Here is a 24,638-nt window from a genome sequence, read left to right on the forward strand (position 1 = left end):
CGCTGTCTTACATGTGTTTTTGGTAATTAATGCAGTGAAAATTAAGGTCTAGCCAATGAGGCGGGATAGAAATATTAACTGAATTACTTATTCACACCTATAGGGTACAGTCAGATGTTAGACAGATGATCTGTTAAATGTGTTTCTGGCATAGAGAGAGAGTTTAAGGCTTAATGGAGAACCTTTTTCAGTTCAGTCCTCTGCCTCAGCGTTGGGGACGGGGTTCTGATCATCAAGCAGTGGTAGAGTTTGAGGCAAGCTTTACATGAGCAGCCATTCAAATTCAAACATAAGAGAATAAACCCACATCAGCACATCTAAAAACAAATTGTATTGAGCGGTATTCTTTGAATTTACTTTCAAGTTATTGCACTCTTAGCTCTTTAAAATCACCCTTCAATAATCACACATAAGAACATTTTTAATTTTCTGCAGTATTGCTCATATTCACTGGATCCAGCTTCGGTTTGTCAGCTGTTTTGAAGGACAAACTCCAAAAGCATGTTTGAGTGCCCAGGGCGACTCGAAGGATTACCATAAATGCTTTAAAATGGGTTAAAAATCGTAAAGGGAATTTATGATAATTCAGTGAAACCAACACCGTCACAGTCATAAATGTGGATGTCACCTCCATGAAGGGTGATTTCTTTCTGGTTTTTTAGCTAGCATTCTCTGGATGACAAAACCTCAGCGTTGCCCAAGGAGAGCGTCCCTCAGAGGGACGAGCTCATTGGTAACCAAGCTCACCTCTAATTGCTGCTCCAGGCCGAACTCCACGACTCATTTCCACACTTAGCTCCACATAAAGCCACACAGACTCGCCAGGTGACCGGCCATATATGTTAGGTGGAGCTGCAGCAGCTATATGCATCTTGAAAAACAGCCCAGGAGTGACATGGTAGAAAGTACGCAAGTAGAAATATGTGTCAGCAGTGTCCAGACCAGATCATTTTGCTTCTTTGAATAGTAGCAGATATTTTCTTTATTGTGGTGTGGGTTTGGATTTGAAACTAATGACTGATTATTGTATCCAGCTGGATATTTTTTAAAGAAAATATTGTTTTTAAAATAGCTGCCTGAATATTCATTAGATTCAAGGTCAGATGTAGATGCCATTGAAACGTAATTGCATGCATGTATACGGCAGATATAGGTAACATACATTGATGTGATTAGATAATTATGATGTCATTGGCTATAAATAGCTCTCATTTCCTTCCCGTGGGTTATCTGGCTGAGGAAAAACAGCAGTTGCTTGAAATGTTGCTAATAAAGTTAAATGCAGCTGTGACTCCTTTGTGCAGGTACTCTTTGAAGTACAATAGAATTTAATAGCAGGAAATGTTGCAGCTGATTCTAAGTAGACTCGCTATCCTGGAGCTGGGGTGAGCAATCATACAGCAGGAAATACAAGCTTAAAAAAATGTCTCTTCTGCTCCAGCCTTCTCTCCTAGAAATTCAGTTTTTATATGACTAATTTGTAACGTAGGAGTGAGGAAACAAACTGCTGCCTGAGTGATGTTTGCTGGCAGTTTTTCCAGGCAAGAAAGTGTCACGTTCTCGTGATTGGCATACAAAAGATACCACTTTGAGTCCCACGTGTAACTATGTTTAACTTGAGCCTGCTAAAAAAAAAAGAAAAAAAAAGCCTTGATTAGGATGAAGGAACGTTTGTTGCTCTGGTTAAATATTAAAAAATAAAATATGTTTTTATCCTTCAAGTCACCACTGACCGTTTCAATATTTAAGAACTGCCATAAGAACTGTAACCTAAAAATAAGGTAGGGTTTTTTTTATTTTGACTTTGAACACCTATTGAACACTCATGCACTGAAAAAAGATAACTGCTGGAACAACTTAATTATATGTAACTATATATATATTATGTCAACTCGTAACACAGAATTTATTTAAGCTATTTAAACTTAAACTTAAGCTAACAAGTTAGATTGACCTGACAGATTTAAGTTACACACCATGCACAATAAATTGAAATTTAACTTGCAGGGTTTCACTTAAATAAAATTAGTAAGTTAAGGGAAGAGGTTGTAAATTCAGGTTGCTAGAAACCCAAAAAGTATACCACGTCACTAAAAAAGAAAACAGTGAGAATCATTCAAAATATTGCATTACCTCAACTACTATTTCATTCCTTTTGTCCTTGTAAAACTATCGGGCATATATCAGGTATCTATCAGGTCTAACTATAAAGTGAAGTGACCATTTTTAGATGAAGGGAAGAATGCTAAGTTATTAGCTAATGCTAGCAAGTTTGGCTAGTAGCTGCAAACATAAACCATGTGTGTACAAAGTACAGACACATATATCTGCTAATTAGTCACTAAAATACTAGAATTTCACTCACCAAAACTAAACCGCAAACTTCTTGTTTAGTGTGGACCACAGCAAGCAATACTGTCAGTCAGACAGTCCAGTTGTAACCAGTAACCAGATGGATGACACATAAAAAATTCACCCTCAATGCAGTTTTTATGATGAGAGTAAGTATTTATAGAGGTTAAAACTAGACCAGAGTGTTAATATGCAGTTTTAACGTGTCTTTTAACATGTCTGTGGAGACTGACTCCCTTTTGGAGCCAGCCTCAAGCAGGACCTAGAGGGACTGCAGATTTTGCCACTTAATCCTCCTGCTACAGGTAAACCCGGGACACAGTGTCAGTCATAAACAGCTGTGGACACCACAGATGAGCAGTTGTTCTCAGCTGTTTTGTAGTCTGCTTGGAGATCGCATGCATAGTTGATGCACTTGTAGTCTTAAGTCAGCTATAAGATTGTGACGATGTAGAGTCATGTGAACAGCCTCTGCTGATGAAGATTGCTCGGATCCAAGCAGACCCTGACATTAGGGTCAGGGTTAGGGAAATTGCTGTATTAAATTTTACAGCTTTATTATACCAAGCTGTAAGTAAGATTAGTTGTTTCCTTTTTTATCCAGTATCAGGCTCTGCTAGGCTATATTGTGAGACTGGTAATGTTTTTCTCATTAGCTCCCAACAAGTAGAAGCTTTTTTTTTCTTTTGCAGTGGCCATCTTGTAGACCACAAGTGTTGAGTAATACTGGTTTAAAAGAAACTTGTTATCTCTTTCAAAACATCATTGCATCACTACCTACCGAGAAACATTTACACACTTTTGGAATTTCCGTGTGTCATACTAGGCAATGTGGTGGTATGGTGGTTAGTGCTGTTCTCTCGTAATAGGAAGGTCCTGGGTTTGACTCCACCATGTTGCTGGGTTTATCTCCCCATATCTGTGTGGGTTCTCCTCTGGCTCCTGCCCAGAGACTTGCAGTTAGTGGGGTTAGGTTGACTAAATGGCCCATGCATGTGACTGGTTGTCCTTCTCTGTGTGTTAGACTGACAGCCTGTCCAGGTTATATCACACCTCTTGCCCTACGCCAGCTTAAATAGGCTCCAGCCCTCTGCTGTGACTTGAATTGGATAAACAGAAGAAGATATATGTTTGTTATACTGTCCAGAGGAAATGTAGCCCACTGATCTCTGAATGTACTTACTTTAGCTCATTGCATAGCCAGTTGACGTTAGCGCCTCCTCTGCTACATAACCAGCAACCCTCAGAGTGACAGCTTTAGCAGAACTAAAAGGTGCTGCTGCTGAGCTATAGCACCTGTTTCTCAGGGGATCTCACCAGTGTTGTTGAGCATCCAGGTGTTTTTTTCAAAATGTAAAGCTCCTTAGCAGCTGACAGACACTTATTGTCACCTCCACACAAAAATAATGGCTATACTTCCAGAATGTGAAGGTTGACCTCCCTTCCATCAAGCTAGCTGACCTGACTGACACAACTGTAGGACTGGATATATTCCATTAGTACACAGCAGCGTGTCAAAGAGTCGGAGGGGGACAGAAACATGGACATACGTCAAAGATACATGATTTCTTATTTGAAAAAGTAACTGGATATTTGACTGCAAGGCTAATCCAAGTACTCTACACGATACTTTGTAAGACGTTACACTGCTGACAACTCGGTGCATGGAAGCTGAGCGGTGCTCCGGTAAATGTGATTGAACTGAGCACTTTGAGGTAGTTTGGAGGGATTGATTAAGAGACTGACAGAAGGATTGACTGTTATTTAACACCGGATGTATGGACAAACTGGCTGTCCTCTCCTTCTCCTCCTGTGTGTCTTAACCTCCTACTCGCGTGTGCGTATTGCCAAGCTTTAGAAAAATATTCTAATCTGCAGAGACCTAAATTTCATTTTAACACCTCACTCCCGTTTCTCCCACACATATTTCAAATGAACTCTGTGGTTTGTGAGAAGTCACAGTCATCTTTTCTGTCTGTTTTTTTCCAGAGCTGCCTTGCCACAGTGAAATGATACATGTAAAAAACTGCGGCGCGTGTGGAGTAAATCTGTAGTGCTGTAGTGCAACACCTTGACTCCTCCAGACTTCAGTATGAGCTCTTACCAGTGATGCTGACGTCTTTATATTTACTTTTTTAAAAGAGAAAGGAAAATCAATATATTTGCAAGACTTTTTTTAGACATCGTGCTGCATTATTTGTGTCCTCCCGCTGTGTTTTCTTTCTGTTGTTTGGTGGCATTTCTAGTTAATTTACTCTTGATTATTTCTAATGTATTTACTGACTGTGAAGCACTTTGTAACTTGCTTTTGAAAAGTGCAATACAAACAAAGATTATTATTCTCAGAGGTATTTTGTCATTGTGAAACTAAATGTCAGATTCGTACTGCTGGAATTGGCCTAATGTCGCCCCTCCCACAATGAAATCTCATCTCTTTTCCACATGTGGTACATTGTCATTAGATTACAGCTCCCTTGATTTCCGCATCGTCTCCTGCAAAATATCCAGAGCAAAAAGCAGGACAAAAACAGCAACCAGGCTGCTCAGTGCCCTATAGAAAACAATTTGTCATGACCAGAGCCTTTTTATGCATTTTTGCAGACATAATAAAGCATCCTAGTAACATAAGTTACAGGGAAAGTTTCACTTTAGCTCATACCAATAACCTAAAACAGACCTATTTAAAATTGAGGTAATCATGTGTGACACTTTAAATGATATAATTAAGACTGACAGAAACAGAAGTCAGATAAAAGTTTAAAAAGCTCTAAGAAAAGTAAGATAAAGACGATGTTGCAGTACCTTCCCTTAAGAAGTTGCTTGTTCAACAGTTACTATTAGAAAAAAATGTTAGATTGATTATCTACACAGAATTGTGTGGAAAAGTGTTTGCCCCATTCTCGATGTCCTATTTTTGTAAGTTTGTCACACTCAAATGCTTGACAAATTTGACAAAGAAAACCCAAGTGAACACAAAATGCAGTTTCCAAATGAAAGTGCCAGACATCATGCCGCGATCCAAGGACAGTCAGAGCCATTATCCACAAATGGCAAAAACATGGAAAAGTGGTAAATGTTTCCAGGAGTGGCCAGCCAATCAAAATTACCCCAAGAGTGGAACAAGTCACCCAAGAGGTCACAAAAGACCCAGAGCAACATCCAAAGAACTGCAGGCCTCACTTGCCTGAGTTAAGGTCACTGTTCATGACTCCACCATAAGAAAGAGACTGGGCAAAAACAGCCTGCATGGCTGAGTTCCAAGACGAAAACCACTGCTGAGCAAAAGGAACATAAAGGCTCGTCTCAGTTTTGCCAGAAAACATCTTGCTGACCCCTAAGACTTTGGGGAAAATACTCTGTGGACTGATGAGACAAAAGCCGAACTTTTTGGAACGTGTGTGTGTCCCGTTACATCTGGTGCAAAAGTAACGCTGGAACATCATACCAACAGTAAAATATTTTGGTGGTAGTGTGGTCTTGGGCTGCTTTGCTGCCTCAGGACATGGAAGACTTGCTGTGGTAAATGGAACCATGAATTCTGCCGTCTACTAAAACATCCTGAAGGAGAATGTCCGGCCATCTGCTTGTGACCCCAAGCTGAAGCGCACTTGGGTTCTGCAGCAGGACAATGATCCAAAACACACCAGCAAGTCCACCTCCTAATGGCTTAAGAAAAACAAAATGAAGACTTTGGAGTGGCCTAGTCAAAGTCCTGTCCTGAATCCGATTGAGATGCTGTCGTATGACCTTAAGAAGGTGCTTCATGCTCAAAAACCCTCCAATGTGGCTGAATTGCAGTTCTGCAAAGATGAGTGGGCCAAAACTCCTCCACAGCGCTGTAAAAGACACTTGATTGCAGTTGTTGTTGCCAAGGGTGGCCCAACCAGTTATCAGGTTCAGGGCCATGTAGGTTTGTTTTTTTCCCCCCCATTAATAATAAACGCCTTCATTTAGAAACTGCATTTTGTGTTTACTTGCATCATCTTTGTTTATTATTGTATCTAATATTTGTATGATGATCTGAAACACTCAAGTGTGACGAACATAAAAAAATGGGAAGTCAGGAAGGGGGCAAACACTTTTTCACACCACTGTATTCACAGATGGAAAAATGTGACCATTTCTTTTCATTCTTGCTTCTGGATACATGAAAAATACAGCCTGAAGCTATTCTGTAGCTGAATGTGAAGAAGCACAACACGACTTGCTGAGTGTCTTTGTGGTGCAGTAAATCAAGACTTGTCTGTGTACATGTGTGAGTGTATACGTTTATAAAGGAAAGCTTGAATTAAAGTCAAATTTTACATTATTGACTGGTAAGGTACATGTGTACCACACTTTAAAAAAAGGTTTAGTGTCACTTTTACAGTACTACTAAAATAAAATTTAAAAAAAGAAGAAGCAGCTACTTTTGGTGATCCTTTGTCACCAGGGATCTTGGTTTGGCAGTTTTATGTAACACCAAAGGGGATTTATGTCTCTGGCTAGAATTGAACTTGCAACCTATTGCTTGCCAAGCATATGTGGAAAATCAAAATAATAATAGTAAATAAAGATTATATATTTTTCCCATATTTAATGAATAATTACACAAATATAGTTAGTTTTTCTTCCAGTAACTCTATGTAACTAATGCAAGATTTTGTTTAACACCACATCTACCAGCAGTTTTATGTGCAGTAATCATGCAGTCCTTATCAGATAAAACCTTTTATTGTGATGAGAAGAAACAGGAACACATTGCAGAACAAATCGGGTTTCCACGTGCAGCCTGGGTTCTGTCATATTTATACTGTTCCATTTGTGAATGTGCACGTAAGCCCTGTGAGTCCAAAACTCAGGCCTTGAAACTCTTTACACCGGGTTTTCCATTCTTGTTGTTCTGTGATGTCAGGGTGAACACAGCAGCCCGGGCCACCTGATGCTCAGATATTCTGTTTGTGAGGGGTAGCCAATCAGAAGAAAGTGAATTTAAAGTTTGAGGAAGCGAAATTGCCAGAAAGAGACAGAGTATTGACTCAGACTACACCAAAACCCAGCATAACACAAATAAGGATTATTTTGAACTGTTATTCATGCAAAGCTATACTAGTAGAATCTGGGAATAAAAACATGGAGCTGGAAAAAAAAACATAATAATTCTCTTGACGCATCATGTAATTCTGTTATATGTGACTGAACCATCAAGCTTTTTAATCATAACCCGATTTTGACTTAGAATGACTAAACAGAGTGAGGATAATAATTTCTTATTATACATTTATCTACTCTGAAAAGCCTGATGCTGGTGACACTGTTCACTCAATGCTGATAATAACAAGAAACTTTAGACTGTACAGCCGTCAGTAAACCAAGTAATCACTTACAAATAACCAAGCTGCAGGTGTTACCGGCTCTTTTCGGGGCTAAATGCACAACTGTATTCAAAGCTAGCTTGTTGACTGCCTTTCCAGTTGTTTGTTTCTTCATTGAAAACAGCTGCCTGTAGATAAGAATGATGAGACTGAACAAGATCAGTTGGGGGGCTTAAACCAAAACAGTGAGCTGAAAGATGCTAAAATGTTCTAAAGAATGCAGTCGACTGCAGTGAATGATAATTATACACTTTGACCTGATGTTATTGTGAACACGTTAAGTCAAGCATCTCTAATATCATAACTGCAGTGTTGGCTATGACATTACCTGCAAGTCAAAGATGATGATCAATGGATCCACATATTACTGAGACAGTCGGACGTGGAGAACATATCAAAATAGTAAGTGAAGTATTCAAAAGTTTATATTTTGAAGATGCCCACACTGCTATTCTTCAGCATTACTCATTACAAACCAGGAGCCATGGAGCGAGACAGAGACAGCATGTGATGATGCTGGGATGGTTTACTTTGGCGTGACGTGGAATTATACATCCACAGTGTGTGCGGAGACTGTGACAACACTAAATCTTACTAAATGTAAAAAACAGGATTTAAGGCATCCTGCTTGTTCTCTTGTGAGTCACAAACACATACTTGAATCCCACTTATATAACTGCAAGCTGTTTGGACGGTGCTTCGTGGAGGATCTACTTATCAGATCCATTCAGAGTTTGTATGTTTTTTTCCTAGACTGACTTCCACCTGTGTAATTTCCTATTTCCTCTGTGGCATTCAGCACCAAACCATTTGGCTAAAACTTAAAGTCATATTTTAAAAGGGCAACACTATCTTTTAAACAGATGGTGTCTAAGGTTTTAGTAAAAGTTACTCAAGCAAGAAAAGTCGATGAATTTTTATAAATTTGGTGGCAGAGAGGGCATTTCTAGCTAAATATAAAGTATATAAAATAAACTACAGAATAAACAGTGTGACAAACTTTTTTTTAACTTTAGGACACAAAGAAAGCTTAAAGAAATGAAACATATCACAAGTTGGATACACAGTAATTCCTAGTTGGAATTACTAGTTTTGTTTTCATGAGATTTGTTGAAATTACAAAAAAAATATCACAAGCTGTCTTCTGTATTTATTTTTGCCAAACAACTCAGTTTTGACTATCTTGGAGTATTTGGAGCATAGATGGACTACGCAGAAAACCTGGACATACCTTCCAGGTCACAAAGGTGAAAGCTATGTGGATTTGCCTTAAACCCACATTCTTTTTAATGGTAAACTTCCAGATGAGTTTTTGGTTTCAGTTGAGACAACATTTCCGTTTTGTAAATTTTGGTCCCACATTAAAGTAAAAAAGAAGACCAAGCCAGAGTGCCATAGGGCAGGCCCGCCTTCTGACTAACTAATTGCTGCAATCAGCCAAGCCCAGTTCTGAAACACCAAGAGGCAAAAATGTGTAGATCACAGCTTCCAAACAGGACCTTACAAAGCACTGGGTGACATCATGGTGGCTTCATTCACTTTTAATATAATATTTATGGGAGCTTACGAGATTTTCTTACACGTAGATCAGCTAGCTCATTTCTCATGTGGATCGTTTGGCAAATTCCATGTAGAAGCCTGGATTATACTTGGTTGCGGACATGGACAGCTGGATGTCCGACGATTGAGTAGTTATTTCTGTTATACTTCTTTGAAGTTTGCTGTCTGGGCACATGCGTAGTTGGTGCAGTGTAATGTAAATTCTCTACAGGCTAGTCCACACGGTCACAAAAAACAGGCAGGCATGTGGATGTCTGCACTCATTGTGCGCTGATTAGCTTTACGTCACAGGAACCTGAGCGGAGACTTGAGGACACAGAAAGTTTATATCCTGTTTTACCGTTTTTCAGCCACTTCAGGCCGCAGTCACACAGGCCTAGAGACTGGTCAGCAACCCCCTGGCAACCTCCGATCACAAGGGAAAATGTGTATTCTGTGACTGGTTGGTGTGTATATTCTTTATCTATATCTATAATGCTGTCAGCATTAATCTCATTAAAATAACGTTAACGCCATAACCGCATTAATGCAGCAAAACTCCGTTAGCAAATTAGCGGATCGCCCCGTGTGTGGGGCTGCACGGCGTCAACGTATTAGCGCGGTTAGCTCGTTAATGCGTTAGTGCCGTGCAGCCCCACGCTGAACAAAACAACACAAATGTAAAAATTTGTGCTGTCAGCGTTAATCGCCCCGTGTGAGGGCTGCATGCTGTCAACGTGTTAACGCGTTAGCACCGTGCAGCCCCTCGCACGGGGTGATCCGTGCTAACTCGCTAATGGAGATTTACCACGTTAATGCGGTTATGGCGTTAACGTTATTTTAACGAGATTAACGCTGACAGCACTAATATATATATATATGAAGAAAAAAAGCAAGACGCTTAAGACTGAAGGGATAATACCAAAGGACACGGAGAAGATTAGACTATATACACATATACACAAAAGGCTAAAAGGCTGGACTATATATACACAGACAGCTGATTAGGAAGTAGATAAAGGAGCGGAACTGAACACAGGTGCACAGGATAAGTAATTAACAAAAACCCAAAGCAGGAAGTAAATCTAACACAAAGCATGAAGGAAAACCAACCTTCAAAATAAAACAAGAAATAACCATGAAAATTAATACAGACATGAACACTAACACACTAACAAGATGCCAGACTGGAAAACAAAGGGAAACCAAAACATTAGCACAAAGAGATGAACATGAGACAGGAAACTATAATCAATAAAACTCTATATTCAACCCAAACAAAGGATTGTAAACTGAAATAAACTTGACAGGAAAAACGTAAAGTAAAAACAGGTATTGAATATTTGCTCAACAGCCATGATCAACACACCCAAAAATGAAAACTTCACACAGCAGAATAACAAACTCAAAATATGTTCACTATGAATTCAAAAGCACAAAACCTTAGAACCATGACAGCTGCTAATTGTAGTTATCATGTTTGCACGACTGACAGGATGTACACAATCATATATTGACTTACAGATCCTCATATACATGCCTAAAGCTCTAGAGTGTATCTACTGCACCTATGTGAGGAGTAATGGAAGATACAGCAGTGCTGTGAGGAGCCTATACAACAGTTGTCTTCCATTTGATCAAGCGTGTCCTATCACTGCACTGTGTCTGTGTGTGAGTGTGTGTGCACATGTGGGGTAAAATCGGGGTGTTCTCACTGCGTGTGTATATAAATGGTAGTAGATGGTGCTGAGCTGTCTCTTTGCTTTAGCTTCTGTGTGCTTGTGTTGCCTGCGCTGGTGTCAGTGATGCAGTCTGTTGTAGTTTTTAAGGAGAAAAGAGAGAGAGTGAAAGACTCCTGGGACTGATGAAGTACACGTACACACACACACACACACACACACACACACACACACACACACACACACTTTGCTCTATAGCGAAAATCTACTGCAGAGAGTTTCTGTGGCAAGACTTTTTTCCTCGATACAAGGTTTCAGTTTGTCTTTGCTTTTCAGGATTCAGACCACCTTACCATAGAGCCTTTCCTCTCTCTATATCCTTACACATCTGTCTTTGCAAGGACTAATTTGACTTCTAGACATCTGGAGTAAGGACATTTGTGGAAGGCAAAGACATTTTGGGTTGTTCTAGGCTTGAAGAATTAGATTTGGGTTAAGGTTAAGCTTTGGAGCTAATGCACCTGTGTATAATGTCTGTTCTTGTTTTTCCTTTGAGAATTTCAGCCATGTGAACTTTGACCTGTTCCCTCAGGTCAACATCTAAACCTTCACTTATAGATTTCCATTGGTTACACACATGAACGCACACTCAAAGAAACATACACACTATGGGAAAAAGGCACACTCAGATAATTACATTTATAGATTAATTGAATGCCTGCCATTCATTTTAATAATGCAAGCTGATTTTCCTTTCTCTGCCCCTCTCTCTGTTGGTCTCTTGTCTCTCTCTGGCCAGCCTCTGCTCCTAAGTTGCGGATGATTAGCAGCCAATCTCTGATGGAAGGGAAGAAGCTGTACTTGAAGTGTGAGGCGTCGGGGAATCCCAGCCCTTCCTTCCGCTGGTACAAAGATGGACACGAGCTTCAGAAAGGCAGAGACCTCAAAATAAAAACCAACAAGTGAGTGTGCCAAAGCGGATATTTTTTCTTAGGGTATGATGTAAAAACCAAGAACTGTCATCCACATGTACTATAACAGCTGTTTTGGTTGATGCTATCTGTTCTACAATGAGTAACCATCAAGTTAATATAGTCTCATAAGAATGAGTTCAATGTTATATTTCTGCCTGGAGTTGATGTGACAGGTTTCTCTGGTAGTCACAGATATCTTGCTCTATGGAGCATTTAATCATCTTTCACCTTTTAGAGCTCAACAGTGACCTCCCACTTTTTAAGTGCTCCGCTTTGGGAAGTGAGTTTTCCATTCATTTTCTCCACTGACATTTCAGAAAATCCCGATGTAACGACTTTAACCTCCCAAGACCTGAATTCTTTCGTGGCATGCATTTTTAATTTCTCTTTGCTATTTGGGCTGATTGGGACCTGATGAATGTAAAAACAAAGAATTATCTTTTTACCTGATTTTGCTCTACAAGGGTCTGATATCCACCTATGAGGACATTCGTTTTAAATTTTGATAGAACAGTGGCACTGTAATGTTTTCATAAGTGGATATCAGGCCCTTGTAGAGCAAAATGTAGTATTGACCAGCGGTGAGTCGTTTGGTACCGGGCCGCGAGTGTTGAGGCGCGAGTGTGAAATTTATGGATTTCAGGGTTTTTATCGTTAACTCGGTTTCCCTGGGTCGTTTCCTGTGTTGTAGTTGTGCATCTTATTTTGAAATAAACATTTACACGTTACCATAGTGACCAGAGAGCATTAAGGGGCAGGATGTTACTCTCAATGTTGTTGGCACATGTCAGGAGGACGCTGCTAATAAAGTTACGCAATTACACAGTGAATTCACGTTTATTATTATATTTACAAATTTTCAAATGTATATCGTGATAAATATTTTTGGTCATATCGCCCTGCTCTACTACCAGCTCTAATATGCTTCAGGCTATGTGGACTTTATTTTTTTCTCTAAGTTTTCCTACCCTTTACCTGCCAGAACAGCATCCTCTCTGTGCAAGTGGAGGTCCTGTTTTTCAAGTTGACCACTGGGTGCTTAACCTACATGAAAAACCGTAGTAGTCAGTATCTTAGAGATCCCCTTATAAATTTCATATATAACATAGGCCAAGTTTCCCCTGGCTAGTTTGGGGGTGAAGGGCTGGTGTGCCGTGGTGCTCTGCTCTCTTTTCTCTGCACAAAATAATAAAAACATGCATACAAGGTACAGTTTGATTAATACATGCTCTCAATTTAATAAAAGCAATACTTTTTTTCCTTTCTATGGCTACTAAAGTGTTAGTTTCCAGCTAAAAAAAACTTTAGAGTCCCATAGTACACTACCGACTCATCGTCAAAGGCCTGGTGGTGTAGTGGTTAGCACTGTTGCCTCACTGGAAGAAGGTCCCTGGTTCAGACCCCTGCTGGGGTCTGTCTGTGTGGAGTTTGTACATGCTTCCTCTCAAAGACATATATTCAAGTTAACTGTTCTTTCTAAAATTGCCATGGATGTGAGGTAGTGCCCATAATAAATGAAACTGTGACTTGTTGTCAAAAGTACTTTAAATGGTCAGTAAATGCATGTCCAAACAGAAGACAAAGCTAGCTGTCTTTACATTTATGTATGCTGAAAACAAGTAGATGAATGCTTCTTTTTTTTTTGAAAGAATAATAACTGACATTGTCTCTGCCTCTCTCCTTCCCTTTTGCTCAAGAAAAAACTCAAAGGTGCAGATCAGTCGTGTCCGTGTGGAAGATTCTGGCAACTACACTTGTGTGGCTGAAAACTCAGTAGGACAAGAAAACGCCACGAGTATAATCAGCGTGCAGATCTGTGAGAACAACTTATTTCTATCTGTCCTTCTGTCTATGTGCTGATGTTTGTGTTGATCTATCGCTCAAATACGTCCGATTTTTTGATGCAGGAGTCTGATCATACGAGCACAAACCTTGTTTACGGTCACTGTCGTCATGTGTTCTCTTCACATGGCTGGCTGGGGATAACGCAGACAAGTAAAGCAGAGGCAGTGGTTGTAAAAACAGAATAATTCTTTTTATTACTTGCAAATATATCTTAATTTTTCAGCTTTAAGGTTGGAATAAGAAAATACAAGTATCCCGGGGACCTTTGCACTTGTAAAACCAATGGAGAGCTGGAGCTCACAACAAAGTGACTAATGCCCGTGTACACTGTGGCGTCGTATGCAGGATTGCAGCGTAATGCACTGTGTCTTTTCTGTCAATCTGTGTTTCTCCTAGTGACCACCACAACCCTGTCTCCAGGTGTGAGTCATGCACGTCACTGCAATGACTCTGAGAAGTCCTACTGCGTCAACGGAGGAGACTGTTACTTCATACATGGTATTAACCAGCTGTCCTGCAAGTAAGTTTATTTCTCAGTCGGTCCCCCGTCCTCTCAGCCATCACTGTGTAGCTCCCTCTGTCTCTCCACCCAGTCTCTGTCCCTCTCTCTTTCTCTCTGTCTATCTGTGATGTCATTGTTGCTGGTCACCGTGTCTTCTGTTCCTTGGTTATGATCGCTCGACATGCACACCTGCAGCCCACCTGACCGCTCGGCTGTGTCTGAAGGCTTCTTGTCTTCACTTTTCACCAATTTGCTCCAAAAACATGCAGCAGATCTTCACCTGCACATTAATGTGCCCATTCACTTAATGCTTTTGTCTCCAAGATGAATTCATTTTAGAGTGAGGTCTGTCTGTGAAATGGGAAGAAAAGCAGAGGTGTTGAACAAAACCTCGCCTAATGTATAAATGCCTTTGGATATTTTTTTTATTTATTTATTTAACACTGAAAATAATGAGTCCAAACTATTTTAGATGAGATGCAAATTACTGAAAAACTGGTGGAGTAATTTCCAACTGTTAGCAATAAGGCAGTAAACCCAGTGGAAACAATTAGCATCCCAGTCACAAGGGAAAAGTGGGTTTTCTTAAAAAAAAAAAAAAGTCAATATGCTGAGTGAGGACTGTGCGCAGGGAAGGTTTATAGATAGAGTGTATGGTCAATACTATACATATACTGTATTTGCAGTTTTTTTAAACAGTCAGTGTTATGTGCAACGGCATTGTGAAACACATTTATGCTAGGTAACAACATACAACTTACATAGCAGTCCACTTGGAGCCCTTCAGGATTTAATGATGTTTCTAAGCCCAGCCTTGCTCAGAAGAATTAAACTGGCTTGAAAAGTTGAAGAGGACATCCTGCTGACATTGTATATTAGCAGCTGTCTCTATTGTCGGTCACTCTGTTGGCATGTTACCCTGAAACAATTTGCAAGCTGAGGGCACTCCAAAGCAGCGAGGACAGAAGAGGCATGACGGATTTCAGGACTCATGGACACCCAAGTTTGTGAATAACTTATGAAGGAAGTCACCTGGGATTTTGAAATCAGCTGGAGGCCTTTTTTCAAAGTCTAGCTCAAAATAAAAGTTGAACCAGCGTTGCGGATATTACAGTGATGTCCATTCGGGGAAATTTTTAAACGTCACCTGGACATCCTTGTTTGATTTTCTAGAAACAGAAAGCTTGTTTATGAACTGTTTTTATTATCTCTTTATCAATTAGAATAACATAGCAGATGCCATCATGCTAACTGGGCTGACATTTTTAGCTGAGGTTAGAAAATAATTTAAGATAAAATCTTTTTACAAACTGTAGTGTAAATCTCTACTGTATGTTGCGGTTGGTCGTAAACAGCTCAAGTGTTTGTTATTTTTAAACAATCTTTAGTAATACGAGTCTGTGTACACAGAGATGACAGAACCATATTAGTTGTCATTTAATCAAAGAAAATAATTTTGCACAGACAAATGCAAATACATTTTTTCTTTGCAATAATCTGATTGTTAGTTCTCACTTTCCAAGAAGATGGTCTGACACGACCTCTGTTCTCCATGGAAAATCGACATCCATCTAGCTATGTTAGCATAACATAAACACAGTGAAGCTGGAGGATGAACGCTAACTTTTTTCCACTCGATAAAAGTTAACATGAGGTTTCTTGATGGTTAGGGACAAATGCAATCGCATGGCAGGATGCTGTAAATGGACCAAACTTCAGTCAGGAGAACAACTGAGATAATCCATCCACAATACGAGGTTAGTCATTAATATACTGCAACAACATGGGAATAGAGCAGCTGTGAGAGAATTCAACATTAATGAATCAATGGTACGGAAGTGGAGGAAGCAAGAAGAATGATTTGAGTAAAGTTTGACTTATCTGACTGTTCTGTTTCGCTTAATGCACCTTATGGTCCAAAAAATACGGCAGAGGGTAAAATAGGCATCAAATTAAGTGTGGTGATATTTTTTTTATTGAAAGATGAACTGGATAAATCTGTAAACCACTATTTTAATCTGTATCCTGCCTGACCCTTGGTTTGGAGGTTAACTGTTAAAAAGATATATTATAGTGCCTTTAATAGCTTTTGTCAGACACAGAAGAACATTATCTGTATTTAGGAACAAACAAACTACAAATATAATACTTCCATGTTTAGTGCATTATTTGTCTACTTTGTTGTTGTCTCTGTCTGCTTAGCACCCCAGTGAAGTTATCCTACATTTGACACAGAGCATTCCCTGCAGGTTTCTCCGTGCCTACGTAGCTAGCACTTTATGTTGTCCTCTCATGCTTTTGTGTACGGCAAAATTCTCTAAGACTTGACAGTGAGCTGTTTCACATCAGCATTTATATGACTAAAGCTACCAACTGCACATCATCCCAGTAAAGTCAATTTTCTTAATGTTTATTTGACTTTCTTTTCTTTGGAGGGTCCAACATTTAACGATTGTCTGGTGGGATCCCTCACAAATATATGAGCACGTCACACAGACAGGCACAGAGAAACCATGTTTAGCAGGTACTGGCTTCAATACAGGGATAATGTGAGTAATATATAAATCACTCAGGCCTGACAAACATTAGTATTCCAGATATCTCCCCCCTTTACTTCCCATTTTTCTCCTATGCACTGTGTCACCATGTTTCCTGTTGTCCCAGTAGGTAGGAGACAGGACAAGCTGTGTGACAAACTACTGGTCACAATCATGGCAAGCAGGACGTGAAATGTAGTGATAACTTTTCTGCACTGACACAGCCCCACAGTGGTTAAAAACTTCACTGCTAACGATCCACTTCTTCCTTGTGTTTATTTGAAATGAACTGTAAACATAAATGCATCACTTCCTGTGAGTGGGAGGATTTTTCCTAGGAAACTGCTACCAGACTGGTAGGTGTTTAGAACAGCAAGTGCAAAAATTTTCATGAACTGAATTTTTAGATGAATCACTGCTGTGTTATATCAACTTATTCCAGAGCAAAACTGTTGTAGCAGACAAACCATCATAACTGATTGCATATGGGAAGTAACAGTATAATGGTAAATACCTGTTTGCTGCTTGTAGCACTTTCTTTTAGAGCCTTGCACTAGAATAACGGAGGTGTTACCTGGCCTCGCACTACTAGCAATTATCTTGCAGGATTTATTTATATATATTTTTCATTTATAGAAAGGTTTGTAAGCATAATGCAGTTTTTTAGACTTTATATTTGCAGCCAAAGCTTTGTACAAATCTAAACCAGTCATTCCCAATCAAAGCATAAAGTACCTCATGGGGTATATTTTAGTAGCCAGGGGGTACATGGAAAAATTAGATTCACTAATCATGAAGTTCAGTTCTTTAATCACTTTTTTCACTAAAGAAAAAAGTGGAGATAAACACGTTTGAGCTGAAGACTTAGAAGTTAAAGGATAAACGGTAGGCAATAATGAGGCAACAAAAATTAAAAAGCAAAAAACTTAAGTAATAACAAAACTCATCTAGTTACATCATTAGCCATTAAAAATGTCTAAACAAATAGAATTCTTTAAAGTAGTTGATGAAATATATGAAGGCTATGAGTAAAAATAAATAAATAAATAGCTAATAGGATGTAGCTGACAACTACAAGAGCTAGCCGGGAAGATAAACAGTTTTAAACAATTTTAGCTGGCAGTACTTCAGTTTAATCCAATTCCCTTTTATTTACTAATTAACAATAGTCACCCCAAGGCGCTTTATATTGTAAGGTAGACCCTACAATAATGCACACAGAGAAAAACCCAACAATCTCACATGACTCCCAATGAGCAAGCTCTTTGGCGACAGTGGGAAGGAAAAACTCCCTTTAAACAGGAAGAAACCTCCGGCAGAACCAGGCTCAGGGAGGGGCGGGGCCATCTGCTGTGATTGGTTGGGGTGAGAGAAGGAAGACAGGATAAAGACATGCTGTGGAAGAGAGACAGAGATTAATAATAAGTATGATTCAGTGATTCAGTACCGATCAACATGCACCAGTGGCGTGCTAGACAAGCAAGCAGAGCCAATTACCCTGACAATAAACCAGATATCCTACCTTTCATTAATCATTTCCTTGCTAACATGCTAAAGGAGTTATTAAAAGCTTGCTCCTCATAACACATCATGGTCAAGTTGGTTATTAAGAGGAAACTTGTCTGTTACAATGATAAATAATAGAGGGCTTGTTTACTTTCTAATGCTAGCTCTGTTTCCATACCATGTGCAGATGAGCACTGATCTCAGAGCAGTGAAAGCAAAGCCAGCAGCTGCCTCAGTTTCAGAGGTTATCAACATTGCGCATGCGCAAAAAAACTTCCTGGTTTCTCAGCTTGCCCAGCTACAACCTTTGTTAATGGGACGTAGGCATTGCCATACAGTCTCCAGTAATTTGAAGTCAACTGAGTTAAGGCTGCTTCCAGAGGCAGTAGCAAACTGTGGCCACAAGTAATTTAAAAGATGAATGCAAACAGGCAAGAAGCTTCATGCAATACAGTAGATAAACAATTGAAATAGCTATCTTAAATTAAGAATAAAAAGTTAGAATAATTATCTAAAAATATGGAAAGCAGATGAAAATGAAACATTAAGTATTGTTATATTATTATATTATATTATATTATATAACAGTATAGATAAACAAGCACAATACCTATCAAAACAGAATGGACACAGTTGAAATAGCTAGCTAAAAGTTGGAAATATTTAGCTGAAAGTATTTCTAGCAGTTGAAATTGAAACATTTGTATCAAAGGTTGAAGTAGCTTGATAAAAGGTATAAATAAACAATTAAGATTTTAGCTAACAGTATGGCTAAACAAGCACAATTTAACCCAATGGATACACTGTTAAAAATAGTCATTATATATACTGGAGAGCTGTTAAATGGAGTAGTAGCTGGTCATGCCACCAGTTCAGATAGTACAGTTTCTCGATAAACTCCTAAAAGCAGATATCGAAGTCGCCTAAGTTGACTTCATAATAACCGTTTTTCTGAACTAGAGGTTTTAGTCTTTCCGTTCTAAACTGGCATACATGTTGGGTCATTTTGTAGATGTGTAACAAACACTTCCTCTGACGATGTGGCTAACAGATGGCGTGTATAGTCATGCATGGTCAGAAGCTTTGTTTTTATGCTTTCTGTACAATAGGATGTCTCGGCTAGAAATCCATCCTTAGCTCCAGAGGTGTCTGTTTCAGATCTCCATTTTTTTGTCTCTTTGTTTTTACATTTCTATCTCTCTCTTTCTCTCACTCTCTTTTTCTCCCAATATTCCCCCTCCACTCGCTCTCTGCCTCTCGTCTGATATGCCTTTGGGTCATCGCTGAAGGATAAATCAGAATGTTTTTTTCATGGTGCTGACAAGCAGAAAACTTTGTTTGAGAGGGTTCATATAGACATTAGGAGCTGCGTACAGCAGTTTAGCGATGCAAAATGTGCAGGATTGCACAACCGCGTGTGCATGATTGCACTGCATACAACACACTGCATATTTAAAGAAGACACAGCAAGCTAGCAGCAAAGTAGCAGTAGACTAGCCAGCATTTTCCAGAGAGTAACTGTAGCTTCTCAGCTTTGTCATCCTTTGTTGGCCTGTCTGTTAAGGCCATTGGATAACAGGATGTAAATAAGACTGCTGTCTGCAGACTGTCTGTGCTGCTTGTTCACTTCAGAGATATGTAGACCACCACCCGGCTTCACAGACACACGCATAACAACACTCTTGAATCTGCACGACAGCTTCAAATCCACCCACTGCAAAACATAGCCAGGCAGCAAGAACTGTTAACATCTCTAAAATTCTTTTTGTGCCGACCAGAGGAACCTGTAATCTCCTCTTCCCTGAAGGAGAAAGTAATGCTGTATTGCAAAATGGAGTCTGTAGGTTAAAGTGGAGGACAGCACATACAGAAAGGCACCCTGGCTTAAACAGAGTATGGAGGGTAAATTGAAGATGAGCACAGGCAAACATTCCCCCACCAAGCTGTGGGCAAGTTAAACCTCGGTGTGCCTCTGGTTTTCTGTGTAAAGCTGCAGATCACTGCTCTGATTAATCTGAACTTGCTAAACTACAGTCTGAATGCTGGCATAGAACAGTATGCCGTGTATTCACAGCTATAGGTGGAAAATGCCGAAATTCCCCTCATGAATCAGTAAAGATAATTTAATCTAAACTAATCTAATCTACAAATGCCATGAGGTCAGGTTTGTGAACGGTTTGCCCATAACTGCCCGTGGTTCTTCTGTTAAATTTGATGAGCCCTTTGAATAATGAATATAACCACATTCATTCAGATGGTTGGAACAAAAGGTGTGTTAGCTTTTTTTTCCCTTTCCTTTCCACTTGATCTGGGGGCTGAAAGAACAGTACAGAGTAGAAAAAAAATGGGAATGCAAAGGGTAAAACGGGTGAAAAGAAATAGAAAAGAGATGATATACAGTAAAAGCTTTGCCAGCATAGGGCTGCATCTGCACCCGGTGTCTCCCACCGCTCTCTCTCTCTGCTCTATTTATATCTCTCTGGGAAATTGCTGAGTGGGCTCTACTGAGGGTTTTTGCTGTAATTGATTCAAAATGCAAGTTGTCTCTTTAGTGGTGAGAAAGAGGAGAAAAGGATACCCAGTCAGTTATACGGACAGTGTGTGCATGAGGGGAAGACGAGGCTCCTTGCGTTTCAAACTGGATAAATTGGTTGACCACTGTAATAAATACAGTGTGGTCATTACTGGGGCCTGGGTGAAATCGCCAGAGAGATTCTTTCATCCTATAATAACTGTAATGGGGCCACACCCATGATATCATAAAACTGTGGTCAATTGTTATGATCCATCTACAGCATATGTGCACTGCAGCTGAATAAGATATTCTATAACATGTCTATTTTTCATTTGACTGCAGTAAAAGCTGATCTACTATCAATTACAGCAATAAAGAGATTACATCAATTATTCCCAGCTGGGTAAAAGCCTCGACACCCATTATAACACACAATTTAAGACATTTCTGGATTTGAAGCACTCTTACAGAGATTTTTTTTTTAATTTTCAGAAAGGAATTATTTAAATTTGGGGTCCTGTAGTGTTTTAGTAAGTGAATGAAGATTAATATAAGAATGTCAAAATCAATATTTAGCCTCCAAAATACCAATAATTGGTACAACATGCGTCAATTTTCTAGTTGCTGAGATGCAGCGAGGAGCTGCAGTTTCAGTGTTGTGAGTTTGATGGCTGATGCCAGAATATGAATCACGTTTAGCTCGTGGTATTGCTGACAGCTCGCCACCCATCCAGAAACAAAACACCACGTTCTGCAGCTGCATGTAAACTGTTGCTGTTATTTATGCCCAAGAAATACCAAAACCTATTCCACCCGTTTTCATGCTCACACACTGTGAAGGGCTGTCTCTCTCTGTCTGCGCGCTCTTTCATTTTTTAGACTTGTGGAAAATGCTTCGTTTTTTAGCGCGTGCCATGATTGCAGGTCCTCGTTTCTTTATGATTTATTTATGGAGTACATATAAACATCGCATTACACAGAGCAGGGACACTGCATTTAATGGAAAATGCATGACTAACGACCAGCATGACTCAAACAGGGAGGCCTGCCTTTCCAGCCGCTGTAGAGACGCACCCAAAGAGAATTACTGTCCTGCAGCTAACCTTCGCCTTTTAGAGCATTTTTCGTATCTTTCAGCTCTTTATTCTGGTTTGGAGTCTAACCTTTGCGTTGGCTATGCATTGGTTATATTACACTCATTAATACATTTGTAGCAGGAGCTGTTGTCAGTGAAATGGTTCGGATTAATAGCCAGCTGATGATGGCAAAACAGCCATATTTTTTATATATATATGTATATATACATATATATATACATATATATACATATATGTATATACACACACATATATATATATATATATTAGGGGTGCAACAATACTCGTATCGATATTGAACCGTTCGATACAGTGCTTTCGGTTCGGTACGCATATGTATCGAACAATATAAAAATTTTTATTTATTTTATCAACTTTTCTTCTGACGATGCTGTTTGTGTTGAGTGCTCAGTGGATCTGCGTTCGACTACTCCGCCTAGGCTGCACTGTCGAGTGCAGATCCACTGAGCGCAGCGCAAGTTAGCAAGACAGAAGCTAAGCTCGTTGCAACATGGCAACTGCCTCAACGCTACCCGAAATTGAACCTCCCCCACCCTCATTCAGATCTGGCGTTTGGAACTATTTTGGTCTTCATGTGAAGTATGACCCTGATGGTAAGCGCATCATGGACAAAAGTAAAACAGTATGTCGGATGTGCCACACAATGCTTAATTGGTGGGAACTAGTGCGTTAGCGCAGTTAGCTCGTTAACGTGTTGACGCCGTCCAGCCCCACGTATGGGGCGATCCGCGGTAACTCGTTAACGGAGATTTGCCGCGTTATGGCGTTAATGTCATTTTAACGAGATTAACGCTGACAGCACTAGTGGGAACACAATGAATATGACTGCACATTTACTCCGACATCATCCTAGTGCAAAGACAAGTGGAAGCAGACAAAAACAGCAAGCACGCATGCTACAAACTTTACCCGAGTCATTTAGACAGCCGTTAGCACATGATTCTCCTTATGGGGACCTGATATGTTTAATATGCTGCTGAGAATATAGCCCAGAAGAAGCGTATAGTATAGCTTTTATTTTGGAAAGAGCCATTTCTCTGTAATAAACTCTCTTTTTCCAAAGATGAGTGATTTCTCGATCAGATAGATTTATTACTTTGTTGTTTCAGCAACATTAAATTTAAAAACTGCTCTTTTGAGTTAAAATATATATTTATAATTTTAATAAATGACAAATTAAAAAGGCATGAACATTTTTTTGTATCGAAAAAATATCGAAACCGTGAAACCAAAGTATCGAACCGAACCGTGAATTTTGTGTATCGTTGCACCCCTAATATAAATATATATATATATATATATATATATATATATATATATATATGTATTAGTTATTCTGTAAAATAGTTAACTCTGTCTTAGTGATTAGCGGCCATCATTGTGTCACATTTTATTGTGTTAGCTGGTCAGCTCAGCTAAGCTACCTGAGTGCAGTTATAATTTCTCTTCCCACAAGCTTAAATTTTTACTAGTGCTGTCAGCGTTAATCTCATTAAAATGACGTTAACGGCATAACCGCATTAACGCGGCAAATCTAGCGATTTAGCACAGATTGCCCCATGCGAGGGGCTGCATGGTGCTAATACGTTAGCACCTTTAGCTTGTTAACGCGTTAGCGCCTGACAGGACTCATTTTTTACATTTCTGTTGTTTAGTTCTGTTCGATATAATAGGAAAACACTGAATTAATCATGAAAATAATCTTTCCCTTGCTCGAAAGATCATCCAGCCAGCACTGAAATTAGCTGAATTCACCAAAAATAATTAAAAATAAAGTAACAGTTGCCTCAAAGCAGTTTGTGTTGCAAGGTAAAGATGCGACAATATTAGCGAGAGAGAAAAGCCCAGCAGCCAGACGATCCAGTATGTGCAAGCACTTGGCAAAAGAGGGAAGGAAGAACTCTCTTTTAACAGGAAGAGACCCCGAGCAGATTCAAGATTAGGGAGGGTGCAGCCACCAGTGATGAACAGCTGGGGGTTGATGGGGAAGAAGAGACAACAAAAGGGCATAGAGAGACGAGGACAAAACACACTATGGGGATGTTGTTAATTTTGCATAGTAATGATTGTATTTTTCTTGATTTTAACCAAGTAGCTAGACACCAAAGTTAGCAGACAAAAAAGGTAAACCGTAGCTAACTTTGGAGTCTTTAGCTCTGCATCTGCTACCTATGTATGCTCAGGGTACAGTCACTGTGTTTGCCCACACTTTACCAAAAAAACTAAAATGTAATTGACGAGAAAAACATGGCGGACCAAACATCAAAATGACCATGATCAGAGAGGCAAGAAGTAAAGTGAGGCACAAAATCACAGACGTTTACATGGTAGCTCCTCCTCTGGGTAGAGCATTTATTAAAAAGAGCTCAGCATGATAAATGATAAAACGTGTTCCACTAACAGTGATTTCACAGATTAGCATCCGATTACATCATGTCATCCTCCTGCATTTTTTCAAACAACTCACTTTCTTGTTTATATGTGTAAAAACAGCCCAGAATTATATCTGCTGGCTAACATATAGATCTTGCATCGGTCTTGAGTGGAGACCACTGTAAACTTACAGGTTTGGACACAATCAGGTTCATGACTGCTGTGTTTTGTTAATATGTTTGCATATTATATAATGGTTAATAAATTGTTTTAATACATTTCTCCAGTACAACGAGTGGGAGTCCATAAAGCAATTGTTCATGTATGCATTTTGTGGGTGTTGT

The 24,638-nt window shown here is 39.5% G+C and overlaps 1 protein-coding gene across 1 annotated transcript in view; it reads left to right on the forward strand.

Annotated features, from left to right (window-relative positions):
- nrg2b (neuregulin 2b) overlaps positions 1-24,638 on the forward strand; it is a 63,529-nt gene that overhangs the window by 20,187 nt on the left and 18,704 nt on the right. The window contains exons 2-4 of the mRNA XM_063499579.1: positions 11,724-11,886; positions 13,596-13,714; positions 14,140-14,263. Coding sequence (XP_063355649.1) covers positions 11,724-11,886; positions 13,596-13,714; positions 14,140-14,263 — 406 coding nt within the window. The remainder of the gene's footprint in view (positions 1-11,723; positions 11,887-13,595; positions 13,715-14,139; positions 14,264-24,638) is intronic.

Source organism: Pelmatolapia mariae, linkage group LG2, assembly GCF_036321145.2.
Source record: "Pelmatolapia mariae isolate MD_Pm_ZW linkage group LG2, Pm_UMD_F_2, whole genome shotgun sequence".
NCBI classification, from domain to species: domain Eukaryota; kingdom Metazoa; phylum Chordata; class Actinopteri; order Cichliformes; family Cichlidae; genus Pelmatolapia; species Pelmatolapia mariae.